This window comes from Boleophthalmus pectinirostris, unplaced genomic scaffold, assembly GCF_026225935.1.
Source record: "Boleophthalmus pectinirostris isolate CB_2022bp ecotype Guang Dong unplaced genomic scaffold, ASM2622593v1 HiC_scaffold_10, whole genome shotgun sequence".
Taxonomy (NCBI): Eukaryota; Metazoa; Chordata; class Actinopteri; order Gobiiformes; family Gobiidae; genus Boleophthalmus; species Boleophthalmus pectinirostris.
This window is the reverse complement of record NW_026570971.1, coordinates 13,271,845-13,295,051: the sequence shown is the minus strand read 5'-3', so window position 1 is coordinate 13,295,051 and position 23,207 is coordinate 13,271,845. Positions and strand designations below refer to the sequence as shown.

General features: G+C 38.1%; 2 protein-coding genes across 3 annotated transcripts in view; one reads left to right on the top strand and one right to left on the bottom strand.

Moving 5' to 3' along the window:
• Positions 1–21,444, bottom strand: part of ttll5 (tubulin tyrosine ligase-like family, member 5) — a 43,048-nt gene extending 21,604 nt beyond the window's left edge. For both annotated transcript variants that reach the window (XM_055156931.1, XM_055156938.1), the window contains exons 1-23: positions 21,291–21,444; positions 20,875–21,003; positions 19,449–19,555; positions 19,245–19,327; positions 18,632–18,738; positions 18,236–18,366; positions 18,079–18,161; positions 17,396–17,465; positions 17,225–17,309; positions 16,479–16,580; positions 16,321–16,412; positions 16,129–16,236; positions 8,778–8,859; positions 8,159–8,220; positions 5,889–5,980; positions 5,416–5,448; positions 3,478–3,564; positions 3,308–3,399; positions 2,445–2,507; positions 1,802–1,932; positions 1,323–1,554; positions 631–748; positions 73–219 (exon numbers count right to left, since the gene is read on the bottom strand). In XM_055156931.1, coding sequence (XP_055012906.1) covers positions 73–219; positions 631–748; positions 1,323–1,554; positions 1,802–1,932; positions 2,445–2,507; positions 3,308–3,399; positions 3,478–3,564; positions 5,416–5,448; positions 5,889–5,980; positions 8,159–8,220; positions 8,778–8,859; positions 16,129–16,236; positions 16,321–16,412; positions 16,479–16,580; positions 17,225–17,309; positions 17,396–17,465; positions 18,079–18,161; positions 18,236–18,366; positions 18,632–18,738; positions 19,245–19,327; positions 19,449–19,555; positions 20,875–20,933 — 2,166 coding nt within the window. In that variant the 5' untranslated portion in view covers positions 20,934–21,003; positions 21,291–21,444. The remainder of the gene's footprint in view (positions 1–72; positions 220–630; positions 749–1,322; positions 1,555–1,801; positions 1,933–2,444; positions 2,508–3,307; positions 3,400–3,477; positions 3,565–5,415; positions 5,449–5,888; positions 5,981–8,158; positions 8,221–8,777; positions 8,860–16,128; positions 16,237–16,320; positions 16,413–16,478; positions 16,581–17,224; positions 17,310–17,395; positions 17,466–18,078; positions 18,162–18,235; positions 18,367–18,631; positions 18,739–19,244; positions 19,328–19,448; positions 19,556–20,874; positions 21,004–21,290) is intronic.
• Positions 21,445–21,780: 336 nt separating this feature from the next.
• On the top strand, positions 21,781–23,134 carry erg28 (ergosterol biosynthesis 28 homolog). Its single transcript, XM_020919831.2, has 5 exons — positions 21,781–21,925; positions 22,180–22,339; positions 22,466–22,556; positions 22,627–22,745; positions 22,824–23,134. The coding sequence occupies exons 2-5, from the start codon at positions 22,207–22,209 to the stop codon at positions 22,910–22,912; spliced, it is 432 nt and encodes a 143-aa protein (XP_020775490.2). The 5' UTR covers positions 21,781–21,925; positions 22,180–22,206; the 3' UTR covers positions 22,913–23,134.
• Positions 23,135–23,207: the final 73 nt, after the last annotated feature.

Sequence of the window (23,207 nt, the reverse complement as noted above, 5' to 3'; positions counted from 1 at the left end):
ACCTCCACCACAGTGTTTGCATTATAGTCTGCAACAGTATGCTGGTGTTAAAGCAGGTCTGAGAATGGGCACCTTGTTGTAATGGTGAATGAACTCCCCAAGCTGCTGGGACAGGATGCGTCTGCGGTCTTGAAGTGGGAGCTGGCGACTGGGCAAACCCACCTTTATGTCCTGCTGAAGGTTACTGGCAGCTTTCTTTAGGAATCGTATCACCAATTCCTGTGTAGACATCAACATACAAGTCGATTGTTTGGTTATCGTCTCCCTGATTCGCTGATAAATGCTTTTTTTCTGTGAGTTATCACTGAACACAAGTCTACTGTGTGTTTCAGTGTAACCCTAACCGTAACCAAATCAAGATTCTTTCACAAATGCTTTTTCTTAAGTAATAAAATATGTACAAATGTATTCCAATTCACCAATGAGTATTTTACACACACTCCAACCACATTTTTCTAGTGTGGTTTGTGCACATTTCAACCATAGCCAAGGTACAGATGAGTAACAAAATCAGAAGGGAAAAACTGGCATCAATACATGAAAAGGACATCATTTTTCCAGCACATTCTACCTCATGTCCATTATACAACAAAAAAGCAGATTTTAAAAATGGTTACAGTAATATGGTACCATTTGGTCATTGTCCTTGTCTGGCCAAGCTGGAATGGTGTTGGCTCTGCTCTCAGCCAAAAGTCTTTGCTGGACTCGATGGAGGTAGGAAGAAAAAGCCAGTCGGGCCTGTACTTTACTTGTAAAATGAAGCATAAGAAAGAGAATATGATTACAACATAGATATGCAAGTTAAAAATAATGGCATAGTAAAAGCAAACACAGAATAAACAAAGGTATACAGTAATCTTTGGTGGTTTTGTAGAGAACTGACAATGAAGAATGCTGTGTGGCGTTCAAAGCTAGGATGCAGGTGTTACACCAGCCAGAACAATCACCCTCATTCTTTCACCTAATATTTCACCCATAAAAACAGGGGTGACTTTAAGACAGCAGCTCAACAAAATAGCGTATCTTGTCCTCCACACATCTCAATATGATGAAATGTCATTGTGGTATTTATAGCAGAGCATGCAACAATAATCATACTGTTGAATTTATGTTTTGGAAGAACATGTCAAATACAAAGAATAATGTGTCACTTAAATATGGCAGAAGCTGTTTTATGTAAAGAATTCAGTAAAAAACTCAGTTTTTCTTCAGCTGTATGTATTATGGTGGTTAAAATGCACAACACGTCCAAAGTAAAGTGTAAAACTGAAAGGAGAATAGAGAACTGCCAGTATGTGGGCCCGCCCAGAGTGCTCACTGACCTCAGGTCCCAGCCCTGCTGAAGGATGTGAAGCAGGTTGACTCTGGGTCTGCCGTCCCACGTTGCTGCCTCTGAGCTGGACACTGCTTTACTGTGGAGAGCGTCCAACGGCAGCGCTGTGACCACCTGACCTCTGTACTCTCCCACCATGTGTGCGCTTGGCTCACACTGCCCATTCACCTCGCCTCCCTCCTGACTGCTGCTTTCTGTTGGAAAGCCCTTGGATTCCTTCCCTGAGGTACGCAGCATTGCAATAAAAGGTAAATGTCTGTTGACTCACTAACATTTTGAGCACATGAGTCAAAAACTGAGGCATTTACTGTTGATAGAGTAAATGAAGTCACTCAGAGTCATAACTGGCTAACCTCAACATGACATGGGAGAGCTATTTATTGCAACCAACAGCAAACGAGTAAAAAGGTTATTCCTCTAAGTTAGAGCCTTTTTCGACTTGGGATGAAAAGTGGAGTGGTTTCCTACCAGATTTCCTGTTGGACGAGTGGTGAGAGCGGTGGTGCAGGTGTCTCTTACGAGCCTCCAGAGACTGTAGCTTCCTCTCGTACTGCACCACATGAGAACTGCACAGCACATCCACGTGCAGCTGCACAGTCCTGAGAGACACAACATCAATGTCAACACAATGCTCATAAAACTAGCTAAAATGACTTATTACTTTTTCATTAGCTATTACGGCACTGAGCAGTGGATGGCCATTTTTTTACTGAAACAAAAGAAATTGTAAACAGTGAATACTTTACTCGGAGAAGAGTCCCATAAACTACTATGTAATATGGAAAGTTCACATTATAAAGAGACTGAGGTGAAATGGACTCCAGTTTCCTGTCACTCTCTAATAAGGAGTAAAATGACATAAATAAAATCATAAAACAGTGGCAAAAAGGCAAATCTAAAGACATTTTTCCCTTCTGTCAACAAGCTGAATGCCACAAAGCCACACAGACATTGGGTGCAAGCTGGAAAAGTTGACAGTGCAACATCTTCTCAGCTGTTCCTCTTACCTATCCAGTCAAGAACCAGACAAACGCCACATCAGAATCCAACCTTTTCCACAAACTGATGTCGAGATTTATTTCCCAATCCTGACCACACTGGAAACGCTTACCTTCCATGGAAAAGTCTGTGCGCCAACATGGAGTTCAGTGATGTCTTGGACTCCAGATATCCACTGAAAAGTGCAGATAATACGAAAATTACAATAGCTATAAAGTCATAGGCTCCAATATGTCCCCACCTCTTATTTTACAGCAAATGTGTTAAAATGAGCTATTGGAGATTCAGCTACTTGGGAAGCAGCCACTTCTAAATGTGTCTATAATTCCCTATACTAGTTTGTGGTAAAATGCTACTCTCTCAAACATGGATTGAATCAAGCATAACAATATTATTACATCAAACTATAACACACGTAATTCTTTAAAAGCAGCTTGAATAAAACCGGTCTAGTAATATTATTGTAAACTAATTGTGTCCAAATATGACCCTATATTGATACTTTGCAGTGACATGATGTTGGTGGCTTTACATGCATGTCTATGGCAGAATATTTAGCAATTACCATGGTGAAACAATGCAAACACAAAAAAACTTTTAAAACTCAAGAAAAAAATACAAAATGGATTTGTCCTGTTTAAGTGTTTGATTGAAGCCAGTTCGTTATGGTCAGATTGCATTTAAACAAACCTCAGATTCAAGTCTAACTAAAGTAAGAGAGCTTCTGTACTGTTAGCATTACACCCCCAGGGAGGGTGCAACACAGCAGTTGACAGTCTGACATTATTATTACATGCTTTTTTGTGTAAGTTATTGGCTGTAATTTTCTGTTTCAATTTAGTATTCTTGACCTGTCAATGCAAGCCTGCACAGACTGTAACCTAGTTTATCAAACAGGCCATAATTTTGTCTCATATGATTTGAGAAAAAAAAAGCACATTATTAAGACAAGCACCTAGCACGCGCATAACAAACCTGTAGAGCTCCCACGTTTCAGCAGTGGGGAAGATTCTTATGAACCCTCCACGTCTCTCATATTCCTCTTTTATTCTCCTCAGCACTCTGACCTGTAGATGACACATTTAGTAAGTTATATGTCTTTACAAAGCAGGTTGGAGTTTTTTATTTTATGAATGGGACCTCACCTCTTCAGCTGTAAGATTCAAAGTGCTGTCACTTTGGCCTTTTAGCCCGTCTGTTTCAGAGTTACTGGACAATAAATGTCTCTGTCGCTGCATGAGGTCAGAAGGGATCCAGTGTTATTCATGACTACAGGCTATTGCTAAAAGTCAGTATCAGTTTACAACACAATTGCACACCAGACTTTAAAGGTGCACTGCGCAACTTTTCAGGTAGAGGGTCTGCTACCTGCTTGTCTTCATGTGGATGTTATTGTTGTTCTCTGAAATGTTCCAGGGTATGACATTAAACGTATCTGTCTAGCATTTATTCATTTCAAGTGTGTAATAATTCCTTCTGGGAATAGGGGTGATTCGCCACAGATCTGAATTGTAATATATCGTAGTGCCGTAACCTGCTTGTCTCCCTCATGATAGATTTATTTATCTATACTGTGGAACATTCTAGACAAAGCAATAATGATTCCATGGAGACAAGCAGGTGGAAATATGACACAGAGCACCTTTAACGTATAACAGATTTGACTTTGTTTGGTGGAACAGCACATGTGGTAAATATTTATCATAGTGGTATTTTGTCAAGAAAAGTAAAAAAGAAAAAAAAAGATGAATAACACAGAAAGTAGAGCTGAGGATTCCAAAAAGCAGGGACAATTTCTGCGCAAGAAATACATTTCTCTGATAATTTGAACATTGAGTTAAATTAGACAAACTGACCCTTATTCCAGCTGTATATGTCACATCTGCTGCCCATGTCCAACAATAGGGGTGTGCAAAAATATCGAAATATCGTATCATTTGTGATGATACAGTATCGATACTGTGGGCTGATGTATCGATATATCACCAAGAGTGTTTATTTAATATATTTTACTAAATTTGTTGGGTACAGCGCTACAGTTTTGTTGTTTGTTTAATGGAAGGAAACTCGTTTATGCGTCACATTCGAGATTTTTCACTGTTTTGAGGATTAAAATGGGCATGTTTCATATTCACTTTGCACAAGTGGTTTAACAAAGGCTTTTAGTATCACAGCCATGATTTAGCCTTTATTTTTTATTGAACAATATCAAACCACTTTGAAATATATTGTATCAAATCGAAAGTGCACTGTATCGAGATATGTATCGTGTTGTGGACTATGTATCGAGATATGTATCGTATCGGCAACTTCTTAATGATACCCAGCCCTATCCAACAAGGAAGAAATATTGTATAAAATTACCAAATAATTTGCCAAACGAGACAAAACTGTGCAATATTTTCAGTATAAATCATTAATATAATCATGGTTTTTGATTCAGCCCATACAATCCAGAATAGTCAGGGAGAATTAGGCGTTCAACACTTCTCCCTGTCACTTAAATCACATTTTTTTTAGCTATGCGTAGCTTTTCTGGCTGTATCCTCATTTTATATATGACCAGCCTGTGTGATTGGCAGCTCTGGCATGCAGGTTGGAACTGAGACCAGACGGCAGGGCACAATCCCACAGGATCACATGCAGAATTTGTCATAAAAATAGCAGGGGGATTACATTTAATTTGTCTCACACAGCCAGGGGGGGCAACCAGAGCCAAAAAGTGACATGGTCTAATCCGGCTAAAAAAGACCTCATCTGTTTGGTCTAATCACAGTGGGGAGAAAGTACAGGTCTTCTCGTTGCCCTGCTCAGCCCACTGACTTTAGGAGACTTTGGATTCTTAAGAAGTGGTGCATTGCAGTAGTTTTAAGCACTTGCTTCTAAAAGCCACTTTGCTAATGTAATGAAGTGCCTATTCAATATACCATTAGGAATCGATATCAAGCGGCTGTCATTCTGAAAAATAGCAAAGCGGCATAATGAAATGAGCAAAGAGAGGCAATTTCTTACCAGCAGACATCACGAGGTTTGCAAAGGGAAAGACAAAGATGAATTAATATGAATGACTCAGAGGAACTTACCACTACAGAGTGTGCAGTAGTTTTCTGTGGTCTCTAAGAAGCAGTGAACACAGTGAGCAGTGGTCAGCAGTGAAGTGATATAGTGTGTTTGTGGAGGCTAGACAAACTATAATCAAACATAGCTAAATCATTTTAAAAATCGGATTACAGACCAATACATTATAACATTGTGGCTATTTTCATAATATAATTGTGCTCTCAGTCTCACAGAAGAAAACCAACCAAATGGCATAACATTAAAACATAGGATTATTACAGACTATATAAAAAGTCACACAATGTAAAGCTGCACAAACTGCGTCATTCAGACAGTGTAATTAAATTAGCTCTTGTTAAGCATGATTTTTCCAGAGAAGTCACTGAATGTGGTTCTCTGAGAGTATGCAGCAGAGCCCAAGCCCAGGGCAGGGGCATCACTGGTTCACAGGGTAAATGAGTGCAGCTCGTGGTTCTTGGCTGTGCATGTTGAGTACCTGTGCTTGTGGAGCCAGATGCTTCAGGCTGGAGTCCAGTGTGACCCGCTCAGCGCGGGGTTGTCTGGAAAGGGGGTCCTGGCACACCAAGCCTACACAAAACCACAACCATGGAGAGAGTTATTGTAGTGACAAAAGCTTTAAAATATGATAGTCATTCACATTCTTTCAAGTATTGAATGAAAGGCAAATTGTGTGTAAGAGGTCAAAATAAAGTTACAATACTTTACATTGTACTTTTAACACATGCTCTTTATTGTATAACTACTTAGAGGAATGTAAAGTGCGAACACCTGTGATTATTCTCAACAGACATGGGTAAATGCTTGTCATTCCAATAGCCTTTCCCATCTCATTGAACTCGTGCTGAAAGTTAATGTCACTTGAATGTTTACGGTACAACTTGCATCCTCTCTCTGGCTGAATTACACCTATTGACAGCTTGGAGCTCCAGGCTATTTATACTGCCTCATCCAAGCCGTCAGGTAAGAATCAGTCTGCTGCCATGCCTTGCCTAAACACTGCAATTATGAGAAACATGGGTGACACAGAGCCGGCAGCTACACACGGGCGGAAAGTGAATGCTAATGGAATGCTGTCATTAGTTACAGCTCTGGGATGGGACCCAAGTGTTATCAGCCAACAACCACTTTGTTTGTTTGCTACATAATAGATGTGCAATGTTTTACATGCCACTGCTCATTTTCTGTGAGACCTGCTGTAACGTCTCAGTCCAAAGATAACCTGCATTTCATTAATAATAGATTGATGAGCCAAGAACAGTTTAAACCTGGTGAGCGTGGACATTATGAACTTATGCAGGCACAATGCGTACACATTCACTTAAAGTCACTTGGCCAGAAAAAATCTAAATGTCATTACAATTTTAGGGATAGAAGAGGATGCACTTGGAAGTCAAGAGGTGATGGATGAGTCAGCTTGTTCGGAGGCTGCAGTATTCAGGGCATGTAGTAGTTATTTATAAGTTGTAATGTCCATTATTAGGGCTGTGCAAGTACACAAATTTTAATGGATATAGAGTCAGCAGTGAAGTGATATAGTGTGTTTGTGGAGGCTAGACAAACTATAATCAAACATAGCTAAATCATTTTAAAAATCGCATTACAGACCAATACATTATAACATTGTGTCATTTCTAATCAGGATCAATGATCAGCTTAGGACTTTTTATCCAGGAAGTCTATAACCAGTCCTCTGTCAGTAAAAGCATGTGGTTTGTAGCAGAGTTCAGAGGTCAGATACTTGACTATTTTTTGTGTTGACTGGCAATTATTAAAATTATGCATTATTTAAAGGCCCCATATTACACAGATCCATGTTGTTTCACATTAAAAACATACTTAGAGTTCTGTTTTTTTTCATTCACACATGTTTAACAGACAAATCCTGCATATTTAGGATTCTCATATTGAGTTCTTCACTTGAACAGAAAACACTGTTCCATCTTGTGATGTCATGTGGTAATGCAGGGAATACTCCACTGTGTTTTTAAACACCATACTCATGATTTTAGTGAAGGTTCACTACAATAATTTGGATAATTTCAGGCCTGGAATTGCCAATCTCTATTGAACCAAACGTAAAAAGTAGGTTTTCAAGTAAACAACTTGAGAACTACAGCTTCATGACATCACAAGGTGGAACAGAGCATTTTGAGTTTTACAGATGTAGACAGACTAATAATGCAGGATTACCTAAACAAGTGTGAAACAAAACACAACTCCAGATATGTTTTGGTGATTTGATTCATATCTTGCAAGCATATATCTGAAATATATGGTAATGTTGTTTCTCAGACCATTTAATTTAAGCGCTTTTTTGTGTGAGAGCTGAACAATTAACAAGACAGAGGCCAAAGCACAGACATGCCATTCCTTGCCACAAACACTGTTATGTAAACAGTCAGTGCTCATCTTGCTTAAGGCTACATATTTTTACTCTTCAATCCAGTCAAGATCAAATATACATACATGTTAGAATTTGAAGAGAGTTGTAAGAAAAATAATATCCTATGTAACATAAATCAAATATGTTATGGCAAAGAGTAACAGTGCTGCACACATTTAATGGTAAATGGTCACATTTTTCTATAGCGCTTTTCCACCTTCAAGGCACTCAAAGCGCTTTACAACAAGGAACCACTCACCCATTCACACACACATTCATACACCAGTGTACGCAGACACTGACAATTTAGTGATTGTTTCCGTCAGTTTCATGAATACAAACAGGTATCAGCTTACACTCACCCACAAGTGAAAACATGTCTGCAATCATGCTGGCCTTTATCTTCAGATCCAGAGGCGCATCACTGCAAATAAAAGCGGAAAGTATCCCAGGGCAAAGGTAAGGGCATTTTCAATGGACACAATTTAAACAAAGTACAAAAACACTGTTTTTATTAGACATGTACAACTGATTAAAATTTAATAGAGATCAGTCATTCGTAATTGTTTGTCAATTATCTGCTTGTTTTTTATTGAGGGATCTACAGTCAATCCTCTGCCAGTGCATGTGGTTTGGAGCAAAGTTCAGACTTTAGTGGAAGAAATTGGACAACTATGTTAAATACCATTGATTAACATTTAAAATCAACACTGAAAGCCAATTTTACAAATACAATCTAACACAAAATCAAGATGGCAAAAAAATTTATCAAATTTTTTCTGCATTCAGCAGTGACATTTAAAGCTGATCATTTAAAAGTCCTATAGTGGAGTGTTTTCTGTTTGTGAAAAGTATTGTGTGTGAAACGAAACACAACTTCAGGTATGTTTTTGATGAAGAAACAAGATTATAACATAGAAACATCAGAAAATAGCATAAAATGGGCCCTTTAAAATATAGAAAATTAATAACAGGACATACCATGCCAGCGAGGGGGAAAGGTTGACTTCTAATAACCATGGTTTGAGTTTGGCATCAATAAGGACGTCAAAGCCATACAGTTCTACAAAAAACAGAAAAATCATTAAAGCTATTAAGGCATGTAAATTCAATCTTGATTTCTAATAGTAATAAAATTGATACTTGATATTGATACCACATTGACAATAAAATAAAAAGTCATTTTCAACACTAAATACTAATAATACTTGTTATTTCGTTCTGATAAACTCAAACCATTCTAAATAATTCAGAAAAGTTCAAAATATATACTTTTTTATTATCTTTTTTTTTTGTTTCAGTGCTCCATCAAATTAGTTTCAATACTAGTTTCAGTTACAATTAGTGTCTGATTTTCGATACTTCTGACAACCCAATGCATGGGACTTAACAGCATGGCCAGAACCATCGGGCTCTTGATTACATGCATGTTTTGGAATCATTTGCTCACAAAGACGCATTCACTCATGTCTGCTACTAAGAGATTGGTCCCCTTACATCAGCTAACTATACACACATTTCATCTGTCATGGAGCTGCTTGTGTAACACTGGAGATCAAAAACCAACTCTGTCGCTGAATCATTCAGACACCCAGTTTGTAATGTTGTCATGACTCTGGGGTTAGGCATTCTGCAGGTTGTCACTTCATATTAGCATAAAAGTAGTGATATAATGGCAACCAGTACAAATAGTTTCACCACCACAGAAATTAACTTCATAAGAAATTTTAAAAATTATTAGACTATAACTCAGAAATGGGTGGCAAAGAGGTTACAAAATAGTTTGAGACTGAATGACAAAACATGGATGCGTGATAAAGGGATGGCTCCTGGTTAGTCGTGTGGTTAATAAAGACAGCAGATCTCTGGGGAGTGACACCCAAAGGCGAGAAGCCACAACTTTTTACTGGGACGGGGCAAACCCAGCTATAGAGGCTCCTAAAGACACTTCAAAAGGACAGACTGTGTTGGGAATAGGCGGGGGGTGGGAACTTCCAAAGCCGCCATAACCAGAGCTGTTTGTTCAAGCGTCGCAGGTCAATGCCAGAGTTAAGTACACAAAAGCCAGTGTGACTTCAAGCGATGCCCTGATGCTGCACTTGTTTAAATCGTGTTGAGAAAATTGTAGTGGATGTGGATAAAAGTTAGCACAGCCTTTTGCAAGTAATTTCAAGTTATTGTACTAGTATCAGTTTTAGACATTGCCTTGTATCTTTTATTAAACTAAGACCATCTGCTACAACTTTCAGTTCTCAAAATGGCAGTTTCAAAATTTTAATCATTCCAGAACTCTGACGGAAATGATTTGTTATATGTTACTTGTTGTTGTTTTAGCAGATAATTATTCTATTTTATTAATAGGTATGTAATGATATCCAAATCTCACGGTACAATATTTTCAGATATACATCTCACAGTACGATATTTATTGAAATATTTTGTGGAGGCTAACAAAATTGTGAATATGTTATTTTTTCCTCTTAAAATGCCTTGACAAGAACTAAGATTTAAAAGTGCTTAGAACTGCTGTTTCTTCATGTAATTTGCACCAAAACACAGCAAAGGATCAGTTTTTTTTTAGCTATTACTGCACCATAACATTGAATTTAATCAAAGAAACTTGTGACTCGATATATTGTGATGACCCATGACATTATTGTGAGACCTTTGATGATACAATATCACAATATTTTGGTTATTGTTACACCCCTACCTATTAATGATCATGCAATTTAAGATACACTTTTCAGATGGTGGGTTCACCACTTGCTTGTCTCATTAGAGATGTTACTGCTTTGGCCAATATGTTCCACAGTTTGGTAAGACAGTTTTCTATAGTCACAGTAGGGTTGTCAAAAGTATTGAAAATCAGATACTAATCAATACTAAAACTAGTATCAAAACTAGATACTCGTTTGAGCAGGTATCAGTAATAAACAAGTCACATTCACAGGACAGAAATTAACCTTTCCTGAATAGCTTTAGAATCATCTTGAGCTGTATCAGAACAAGTATGAGAGCGCACACAGACTAGTATATGCCCATGGACCACTAGTACCCAAAAAATGCTACAGGTCTCCATGAACAGTTGATAGTTAAAGGGCAGTTAAAATACAATCAATTCAATCATTGTGTGTCCTTAGGCAAGACACTTCACCCACATTGCCTAGTATGAATGTGGTGTGTGCGGGAGTGATGGTGGTGGTCGGAGGGACTGTTGCTGCCGATTGGCATGGCAGCCGCGCTTCTGTCAGTCTGCCCCAGGGCAGCTGTTGCTACAACAGTAGCTTACCATCACCAGGTATAGAGTGAATGAGTGAATGAATAATGCTGAATGTAATGCTCTGTAAAGTGTCTTTGTGGCAAAAAAATGTCTGTGAAAAGCGCTATATAGATAAAGACTTACTTACTAAATAAAGACTTACTAGAACTGATACCTGGACAACTGAGGGATTACACAGATAACGCCACATAGTAATATAAAAGCTAGTATTGTGACAATACTACTCCACAATGATGATCAGGAGACACCACCAGGCCAGGTTACAGGTGGAATTTGTGGAGACATGACCCTGCTCACAGTTAGAATGCCTCTTTTCCAAGGTGCTTTTACACCTATTATTGAAAAAAATGCAAGATAGAAATGTTAATGTCATACTGTGGAAGATCACAGGTAAGAAAATCACATCTCCATGGGGACAGACAAATTACATATTGACCCTTTAAAGACACTAAAATACTGTAATATGGACATGGTAAAGGAAAAGATCTGCATCATGTTTCCCCGTAACTACATTAGCTTGGCCAGACACACATAAGCAGTGATAATTTTAAACAGTCCCTTTCCCATTCTATTATTACACTGCGCCACATTGAGACAGACAGAGACTAATTGAGAGCTAAAGAGAGTGTCACGACAATTTGGGTGACGTATAGAAAAGGCCTGGAGTAAATGTGTTAGGGCTTGGAGTGGCACCACAACAACAGGGGAAAATGGGGAGGTGTACGCCCCAGCCAGCAGCACGGCAGACCCCGACAAAGCGACTCCATGTGTGCTGTGCATTTTCCCCCAATTACGAGCAGAGCGTCGTGGCGCGCGTCACTACAAAGTTTGCTCTGTGGCTGTACCGCTGCTGGAGGGGGGTGGCTGGGGGCTGCTGTGAGACGTACCCGCGGTGAAGCCACAACAGGCATGGCAGACAGAGAAGAGGATCACACCCTCGAGATGGGAGGGAGGGATGAGGAGGAGGAGGAGAAAAATGTGACATGATAAAGAGGATTTTTTGGTGTTACTGGATGGGCGCTGCTGGAAACATTACCACAAGAGACAAACGCCCAAAAGACAATAATCCCCTCTCTCTCTCACCCGTCACATGCAGCAATAATAGCAACGTTGAATTAGACAATTGAATTAGTCTTGCATCATTCGTGGATAAGTTATTGCTCTTAAGCTCTGGAGTGCTGTTACAGGGAGCAAAGGGAGGCAGCCCGGAGCCACAGTCATGAAAACACAGAGCACAACAAATTAAAATCACTGCCTAACGCGGTATTATCATAGCGGGGCTGCAGGACATTAATCATTCTTAAACAGACAGAGTTACTGTCATCATAGGGATACGTACATCACACTGCAGAGGAGAGGGAGAGTGGGAGAGCAGTTCACAGACAGGAGATCCAACCACACTCAGCACTTAATGAGGCCCGTGGAGTGGAACACAGGACCAGTAAGTGGAATGTTTTGTGTGTAATAAAATAGGCCTTTGGCTTGGCTAATCAGATCTTAGTCAAAACATCTCGTAATCAGCATCCCTCAGCAAAAAGCCTGTCCATTAATCACACGGCAGCGGTGAGGAGCTGTATGGGTGGCATTTTCTCCCCTCACATGCGCGCACACTTCATGTTCTGATGTTCAACAAAAAATCATTTATTTTTATTTCTTACCACATGAAACATTACAACTCTATAAAAAGACTTCCTTGGATTGCAACATGACCATTTATATGAACCCTTGAAAATACTACTATTATTAAAGATATACAATAGCAATTTGCAAATGAAATGAAAAATACTTGGAAAGCCATTATTGGTCTTCCTAAAGTCAAGCAAATCCAGTGAGCGCTTTGATTTGGCTCCATGTTTTATCACATCTGTACAAGTAAATGATGTACCTGTTAAAAGCTGCAATACATCATCTGAAACCTCAAATGAAGAGAGAGCGACTCCACAAGTCTACCGAGCGGCAAAGTGAGAGAAAGTTCAAGAGGAGGAGGGAGAGGGGCTGACAGCAGCTCAGCGAACATGAGTCCTCGGTGGTTTGAACAGGGTTTATGTAAGAGAAAGCCCACTGAGATGCGAGACTGGACTCCGATACTCGTGTCAGACACCGGTCCCTACACGTCTCACATGCTGGGAGCTTGTTCAAACGCACAGGCAGTGGATGAGGGTGGTCTACTGCAACCGTCACTGTCTGTCTTCTGAAACTCAATCCTGTAGAATCTCTGTGTAATTAACTTGCTTGGGGCGATCTAAAGACAACAAAAAGACTCGGGTTCTATGGTAAGCAGATCCAGCTACAACCGCGGCGTATCATGTGTCTTACTAAAAGCCATACAGCCTAATTGGCTTTGTGCTATTCAATATAGGTGGTAGAATAAATTTGCTGCACACACCACAATACTTATGTTCATTATATACCACAGACTATGCCTGAAGGTATTTTACTAAGAACATGTAAGTGGAGACCGACTTGTGGATGAAAACTACAATATGGAATTAGTTTGTTACCCAGTGAGGCTGTAGTCGAGTAAAGAAATTGTTGGTCTACTAAAGGCATGACCTGCCAACCAATTAGGTGAATAAAAAGGGGGTGTGGCAAATACTCTCAAAATGATTATGTATCTCTATGTACCTGATGGAAACTGCACTCACAAGACTACACCTGCACGGGAGTTCATGTAATAACAACTATTTATGCCGAAAACAGTACTAGGAAACTGTGATTAAACTTGTCATGGTTTGATACGCCTTTTTACAAATAAATACCAAAACATTCCACCTCTTCAGCAAACTCACTCACTATCTAACTCCTTTCTGTTTACGATCTAAATAAAATGACTTGTCAACAAATACAAATTTTGGTTGACTAAGACACCAGGCCTAAATGAGGTATAATGAAAGCAGAGAAAACTAGAGAAATTGGCAGCCTGTAGTAGCTAAAATCCAGTTTCAGCAACCATGTTCTGACTATAAAATTCTACTCAAGAACTCATATCTTCATATCTTATCTTTACTTTTTGGTAATAAATTATTTCTCATATAGTAAATGGTGTGAGTTAAAAGGTTTTAGGGCTAATACTAATGTTCATAATTTCAGAGATTTTAGATTTTAGTGTTTCCTGATGCCGTTAGGCAGATCAATTCGGTCAGAAAGCCCAAACACTAATGCACCTTACAAAACAGCACTGACGTGGAAAGCACTTTAGAAAATGGGGTAGGGTGGGGGCTGTTTTTAAAGACATATTTGACAATATTTTAAACTATTTCTTATTATTATTATTTATGCTGCTGTTGACCTGAGTGCACTGTTTAATTTCTGTGTATTTTTTATACTGAAATGACAAATAAATTCTGATTCTCATTCTGATTCTCTACATTATTAAGACTACAAATATAATTTATTTGAAAAAAATCCCTTAAAAAAACCCTTAAAGCAATAAATCTAGCCCTGTTGTTATATAATTTTCTATTATAATTTTGTTGCTCCTACAATCAGAAGATGGCCGCTGAAAACAGAATCCATGCTCTCTAGTTGTATTATACCTCATTCGAGTTACCTTCGCAATACCTGCATACCAGCAACAATTACACCCTTGGTTGAGGTGTCTTTCAGCCCAGATAGCATCTCTATGCAGGCAACTGTCAGATGGTGGGAGATGATCCTGCACCATGTCCAAAACAACCCTAACAACTAGCAATCAGATGGCTATTATGTCTACCACAAGCCTGTCACAAAGGTTGAGGGGCTTTTTTGTAGGTACATCTGAAGGATAAAAGAAAAGGTGAGTAAGTAAAGGAGAATGTCAAACACAAGATAAAGGCTATAGGACACTCCGAAAAAACCTCTGAGCATGCACTTCCAAATCCACACTCTCCGAAGCTGCCAGACAGAAAGAAAGGGCGCAGACAATTAGTGCCAACATTAACATGGGTAATGGCAACAGAACGGAGCTGAGAGGCACACACAGCCAAGAACATAGTGAGACTAAATCAGGAACAAGGGAAGGAAGTTAAGCTGTCCACCACTTCACATCTCCACTAAAACAAGCTACACGGATGTTTGTTGGAGACAAGACCACACCAATGGTCCATGTGTCAAAACTAAAACAAAGAACAAGTGTTTTTAGTATCAAAATGGGGGCAGGCTAGACTATGGGTATGGTCCTAAATGTTTGTTGGGGATTATAAAGACAGAGAAATACCTTACATTATGAGTAAATAAATGATTAATGATAGAAGGACATGAACTAAATTAAAGGTGTACTATAGATTTTTTTTGGAGGAGGATGGCATTAAATGTATCTATCTTACATTCATTCAATTGGTAGTGTTTTTACTGAAAAAAAAACAAAAACATTAAAATCATGTTTTCTTACTGTGAGCAGGAACACTTCTCCTCAAATCTGACTAGACCTTAAATAATTTCCTCAATGAAGTTTGTCTAAGTCTAAGCCTGATAGTCATTATTATATGGTCATGATAAGTACTATATCGATTTATTGTTAAATTTTGGAGCTCAATATTTATTGTGTGTACAATTTCTTCACAAAAGTGGCAAAATGTGTGTTATTTTTGTTGTAATACCATAAGATTTGAGCTGTAGAGGATTGCACTTACATGGCTCATTATTGGTTAATTTTACTATTTATTTATTTGTTGCAGCCTTTTAATGATACTGTTTATTAAAAATAGTTTACCGGGATTATCCTCCTTTATTTGAATTGAGTCACGGACATAAAAGGAGTTTTGATATTATTGTTTATCGGAATATATATCTGTAGCAGTATACTGTTAAGTATACTGCTAAGTCAAAATAAGTTATTGTGACAGGCCTAGATCTGACTTATAACCTGGTGTCAGCTGCTTGTCTCCGTGGTGTAGGTAGTTTAATCTGATAATGTATACATGATTTTAGGCAAATCAATAACATGTATATTGACACAAGTATTTGGCAGACAGTTACACAGTGTACCTTTAAATAAATGTATAAGGGATTTAACATTTGTCTGACTTTGGCTAAACCAAGAGTGAGAACAATAGATAAAAAATGACGTACCAAAGCAGTTTGTCTTATGGGGCACGAACATCTTACAGGCAGCAGAGATCTGTGGCTCCGCACTCAGCAAGGCCTTGATAATGAGATCTTCCACCTGCTGCATCAGCACTGGAACACAGCCATGAAGACCAGGTAAGATTATGACATTTGAGGCATATTACTGATTACAATAACACCGCCATTCAAACGTACGCGTTGTGTCCTTCCCTTCCTGCTTCAAATAGCGCAACACAGCACTCATACTCCATTTGTTCCCATAATCCTCCACTTCAGGGTCGTCACAGCTAAAGAGGAAAGGGTTAACCATGGTAACTGACTGTAATTAGTACAAAAATGAACACGGTGATTACCTGACATAATCGCTGCTCTTTTTGTTCACGCTGTAGTTTGTAAGATGCATAAAGTTGTTTTTGATGTTTTTGGATGTGCGGTCATACTTTACAGTGGCAAATCTGAAAACAGGAAAAAGAAAATCAGTTAACTCATGATCTAGTAAGAAAATTAATTTGACTTTTAAAAATGCCAAGTTCATATAATTGACAATTCTTTACTCTGTGTTAGAACTGAATACCAACAAAAACCAATGGAATGTTAGTAGATAAAAGCAGATGGAGAATTTGTGATTTATTGCTATGTTTGACAATAACACAGACAAGAGGGCAGTGTTCTCTTACTGTATCTGTCAGCAGAGTGATGTGGTAAGCCAATTAATTATATCAGCTATTTAAGTGTATGAAAACATATAATACAATTCATAAATAATATATTCATGCCATTGTTACAAAAGAATTGCGGCCACAGAGTCCCAATGAGATATCATCTGTTAATAATCAAATAATCAGGAGGCATATCTCCCAAATGAGACAATAGATAGCTTTGTTCTACCATCTCTATGAAGCCTTTTTAGAGAGATTTTACTGCCATCTTGTGGTGTTCATCTTCTGTTTGCTGATCGCTTTTCCAGTGACCACATATTCAGTGCCAGACCAGTGACTAAGAAGTACTGTGGTTAAATTGTTTGCATGTATAAGTTACATTTTGGGAAAAGAAAAGTTTCACCACCACAAAAGCATGATTTGAAAGCATAAATATTCACCTTGCCAGGCCTTCCTCGTAAACATATATCAATAGTGGATCATATGAAGTCACGAGTACATATAAGCGCATATCAAACTTAAAATCTGCAAAAACAAAGTGGAAGAAAAGATTTATGTTTTTAAATATTTTGAAACTTCTCTAAATGGAGGAGTATATGAAACCATCTCACCATCTATAAGCAAAGGGTTGTGTATATAACGGGAGACCAAGATGTTTTCATCCATTGAAATCTGGTTTGGCTGTGAAAAGTAAGAAATCAAAATGTCAGACTTGGTTAAATATAATGTAAGTTATTTTGAAATGATTACTGTATTCATTAAAAATTTTAAAAACAAAAAGTGACTGAAAATTGTCTAAATGTGGTCAGTTTTCTCTATAGGTCTGTAAAACAAAATCGGCTGTGGGAGATGGGTCATTTATGAGGCTGAAATGTGTTGCAGGTGGTGAAGTAAAGAAGAGGGTGAGAGCAGGGGGGCAGTGCACCGTCACTGCTGGCTACAGTTCAGAGAAAAGCCAAACTTTAAAAAAATGACCGTATTTCATTCTTCCCTACAAATATCTCTCTGACATTCTTTCCACTGTTTCATAAAAATGCCTCAGAAAAAAAAATCTTAGAAGAAAAGCATATGTTTTCCAAGAGTAGTTTCTTCAGAGAGGCCTGTGCTTTGAACGCTTGTGATTTACTCTGCAAAGTCTATTAATGTCTAATTCTCTCTGTGAAGACAGCTGTTTAAGTGCAACTCCCCACACAAAAGCCATGAGAGACTCCATCCATCCATACACTCTCTACACGATTCTCTTTTATGTGAATTAGACTAAACATCTAATAAACTCATTCTAGTCTAGACTCACATTGCTAACTAAATAAATGCCTCGTCCTCTTGAGGATGCTACAGGCTTGATGATCCATGGTCCCTTGTCCTTCGCAAAATAGCCTAGGATTAAACAGAAAAAAGTTAATTCAGCATATGTCTTAGAATGAACATCGTTTTGGAACAGAAAGACTTACTACAGAAATCCTGATACTCAGATGGAAGCACAAATGTTTGAGGAACAATATGGAAGTTTTTGAAACCATGGGCCTGCTGCATCCGTTGGATATTTTTATAAAGGCGATCCTTGCGTGTCAATTCGTACGATCTGAAAAGTGAGCAGGGTAGCAGATATATAACACTTCACAACTCTTTGACACTGACAGAGCAAAAATATACACAAAAGCAATAGGTCGCCCTCTGCCCGTCAATATGATTCATTCATGTTTCAACAAGGCACCTTTCCAACCTAAATGTGCTTTGCTTTGGGGTAGCCAACAAACACACTGCCTGTACTAAAGGATTTGAAACCTCTCAGCGGCAATATTTATAACATTGACAAGAGCCACGATGGGCTTTCTTTTCAAAGTTACCTTGGAAAGTGGTTGACCTTCTGGAAGTCTTGGAGGCCGCGGAGGATGTAAGGCTTTAGGTGAGATCCAGTCCACATGAGGTTGAAGTCATTACTATTTGGGTGCACCTTTAAGCAGACACAGGGATGGACTTAATAAACCACAATGTTATATATAAAGTGCCTGTCTAGTTTCTACTCTTTAAACCATCTTAAAACTCAGGACAACTTACATGACATCATCTTATTGTTTTATTTGTAGTTGAAATTTTGCATGACCGCTTGATGTTGAGAGAAAAGCCAGATGTTTGTAATAAAAGCAGTGGTACACGCTCATCTGCTTTTGAAGGGTTAGCAGGAGTCAAGAAGCACTCAAATAAAACAAAAAGATTTAATTGTAACTGCTTAAGAAGACAAATAGCGGGGATTGTCTACTGTCGTGCAGTGGAATTATTGTTATTGAGGTCATTTTATTTTTATTCCTCAGATCATTCCCAGGTTTTGACATTATCAGTGAGAGGAAAAATGTCCGATCTCACAAAGGAAAGAGGTACATAAATAGCAGCAACTTGGAAAAACAATGTTGGCCAGATTTAAGCCAGTCTGTAAGATTTATATGATTTAAATGACATTACCTCATGGAATCCATGATTGGTGAGTAATCCTCGGACCAGGCGGCTCTCTGTACGCACTATCTTAAAGGCCATCTTGTAGCGATCTTGGAAAAAGACAAATGCAGTATTTTTTTGTTTTGTTTTTTCTTTGTTTTATATACATTTTACCATAAATAAATCAGTCATTCATAAGTTTATTAAATAATTGATTCAGTTCCATAGTACCTCCAATTGAGCAAATTCTGTCATCTTTTGAAACAATGGCTTCAGGGAAAAACATGAGAATGGGAATCGTCTTGCTGGTGCCACTCCAGGCAATGCAGTGAAGCTCTCTTGTAGACAGACACACATAACCCAAAATGTAGTTAATATTTTATATACAATCTGCCACAAAGAGGAAGCATTTCATTCCTTTTTGGTTTTGCTGTAAATGACTATCTATTGCTGTAAGAATGCATTTATTTTTATTATGCAGATATAGCCAGACACATATAGTTAAAAAGGCAAACCCCAACGTACAAACTAGGCTGTTTAAAAATAGTTCATGTTAATTAATAGTTTATTACTGGTAAAAATAAAAATAAAAAAATGAAGTTGTTAATAAAATTTACTTTATAATGCATTTGAATGGACAACTATTGTCTCAATAGTGTATAAAGTAAGTTAGTTACTGTAGAACAGAAAATAGATAGTAAATAGGTCTTGTTAAACCATTTCAAAGCGGTTCAAAATAGCATCTTGTACATCTAGCCCTGGCATTGTTCAGCTTCTGTGCCATATACAGCCCTGTGGTAGACCGTCCCGTCTAAACTGATTTGGAATTACAAAATAAACATATTTTATAATTTTACCTCATATATGGACTAAAGCTGTATTGCTTTTATTTTATAGGTGTTTTTTTAAATGACATTTTTTGTAAGGTGGCCTCACTTTTTCATTGCTTAGTTATAACATACACTCTTACCAGTCTTACCAGCTTGACAAAACAATGATATTTACTGCTTTTTTTTTTTTTTAATAAAGAAATACAATTAATATTATGCAGTATTGAGTTAAGCATTTTGGCCTGGCCCTCCACAATATTTTCTGTTTCTCATGTGGCCCCATGGAAAAAATAAATGCCCACCCCTGATCTAGCCTGTTTCTCCCTGCACCACAAAAAGTAATTTGACCTTTGCATTATTTAGTGGTCTGGATTTCTGATGAAGTACTAAGGATGAGTACAGAACAGAAGTACATATATATTATTTAACAAGCTGAAAATTTATCAAGTTACACAAGGGCAAAACAACTGTATGAGTTCATACAGGTGGAATAGGAAATTACCTTAAAGTTATGTTAAAGATAATTAAGATTTGTACACTTTTAAAACATATTTTAATAAATTGCATTGGTGCAACTTGACAAAAAATATCAAAACCATCAACTGGTATTCGTAAGACTATAAACTGGAATATTTGATTTGCCACATCCAGCTTTGCAGAGCAAAACTGTGATCTTACATAGAATGAAATATGCACTTGATAGATATGGCTTAAGTTTACACATGATGGGTATCAATGAACAATCAGTAAATGAAAAGTTGATTATTTGTGATTCATTCAGGCAAAAAATACTAATGTATGCTCAAGTGTGTGGAATGTGGACTTACTCGTGCTCATCATCTGAGGACGATTCAGAGTCCTCCTGATCCCGGGTGACAGCTGGCATTTCGCAGTGAAAAGGAGACGGGAAAAGGTGAAATGCTCAAGAAATAGAGCTTTCCTCCGGCATCCGGCTTCTACATAGAATACAGCCATATGAGTCATACAACAAATCTTCTCTTGTTACATCCTTTACTAATAAGTATTGCATTATAAACATCTTATTCAAATAATTGTATTTATGCAAAATATTTCCTTTCACGTCTTGCTTGGACAAACACTTGCCTACATTTGTTACACATTAATTACCAAGTTACTAAGCAGCGAGCTTTAGACGTTACAGACAGCTAAGCTATTGAAAATATATTTCGCTCAATTCAAAAGTGAAACATACATTTTTGAGATGCAACGATTACTGATTTACCTTGGAAATTGGACATCTAATGATGACACAATCATTCGACCAACGTACATAGCATTTCTATATGAGCAAACATATAATAGCAAGCAGTAGTTCCCTTATTTTTAGCGCTTGCTACTTGCTAGCAGTGGTTTTGCAGGTAATCATCACAGTTAATCCTCCTGGTTACAACAGCAAGCGGGAACAGGGCATTCGCAATTAATATAAGTACGATTTAAGTTCAGAATGAACATTTAATCTATGTCTGTACATGTTAGGGATTTGGTTGCATAAAACATATAACATATGTTATTTTGGAATTAACATACTATGAAAAATTGGAAGATTAAACGTCAAAGAGTAAGTAAGAGGAAATAAGTATTTCGATTCATTTACACTCTTTGACTGGGCACAGTTAGGCTGCAGGTGATTGGCTCACAGGAGAAGAAGGCGGGCTCATCTGCTCAAATGTCAAATAGTCAGAGTGGTGTGATTGGATGGAACCATTTTGGGGCTTTCTAATTGGAGAAAAAAACAGCCCAACAGAAGAGGCGTAAACACAGCTGTTTTCTGAAGAAGAAAAGACACTTCAGGGTCCCATTTACCTGTCCAGTTTTGGTCGTTACATGTGTAACATCTAATTTAGGAGGCGCTCACAGGTAAGTACACTATAACAGCTGAATCTAAAATGAACGCAGAAATCATGCACGCCCCTGCAGTGTTATATGATCAGTCACCTGTTTGTAATGTTAGTGACGAGGCGACTAGTTTTACTGACCAGTGTCGGAACATACACATAGTCCAGATTTTAGCCTGGTTTGAGACCAGTTTAGTCCTGATCTAATTCTGATATGTGTATGCGTGTGTGCCGTCGTAGAATGTTAGCATTAAATAATGCTCTTTGCTTTGGCAGGTGCGTCTCTCTTTCCCACAGGCAGAGATGAGTCGCTTTCTGAATGTGCTGAGGAGTTGGTTGGTGATGGTGTCTGTCATTGCCATGGGAAACACGGTGCAGAGTTTCAGAGATCACAGCTTTCTGTCAGAAAAGCTGTACACTGGCTCCCCAGAGTATGGTATGCACCCACTGATTTTTTGTACAAAGACATAATTTATCCTTTTAAACCAATGTGTGGTAATGAGTTCTGATTCTTGTTATTATGCTATTACATCCAAACCTACATGTGTATGTTTTTTCACAGTAAATGGTCTTCAAGCACGGACATTTGGGATCTGGACATTACTGTCATCGATCATTCGATGCGCTTGTGCCATTGATATCCAGAATAGAACGTAAGCCTTCCACTCACATTTACAGTAGAGTTGAATTTGTTTTATCCCATTGACCTGAGTTTTTGTACAGGCTGTACCACATCACTTTATGGACATTTGTTTTGGCATTGGGTCATTTTTTATCTGAGGCCTTCATCTACAAAACTGCACCCTTGACTATTGGGGTCATGGCTCCTCTGATTGTGGCAAGTAAGTAATTGTATCTTTGTATAACAGCATGTTTTATTGGGAATAATGCTTAAAAATGATCATTTATGTGGGTTGCAGGTTTTTCTATTATTGGGATGCTCATAGGCTTCCAGTGTTTCCCAGAGACACAGGAGGACATTGGAGCACGACAGAAAAAAAGGAACTGACTCTCACAAAAACACTTTTCTTTTTTGGAGCCCCCCAATATTGCCCCTTGGATGGGTCATGCAGCCTTGAAGAACAATGACCGATGTGAACTCCTTTCCTACTGTAGTTCAATAAGATTCATATGGGTATTTTTTTATGAAGAGTTTGTTCATTTTCATACTCAAACTCAAAATAATTTGAATATGTACTATGCATCTTAATTAAAGTCAATTTTTATTAAATCTCTATGTTTACAAGTGTATAGTTCAATAAGACTCATTATCTGATATTTATTTTGGTAATTAACTGGGCAGA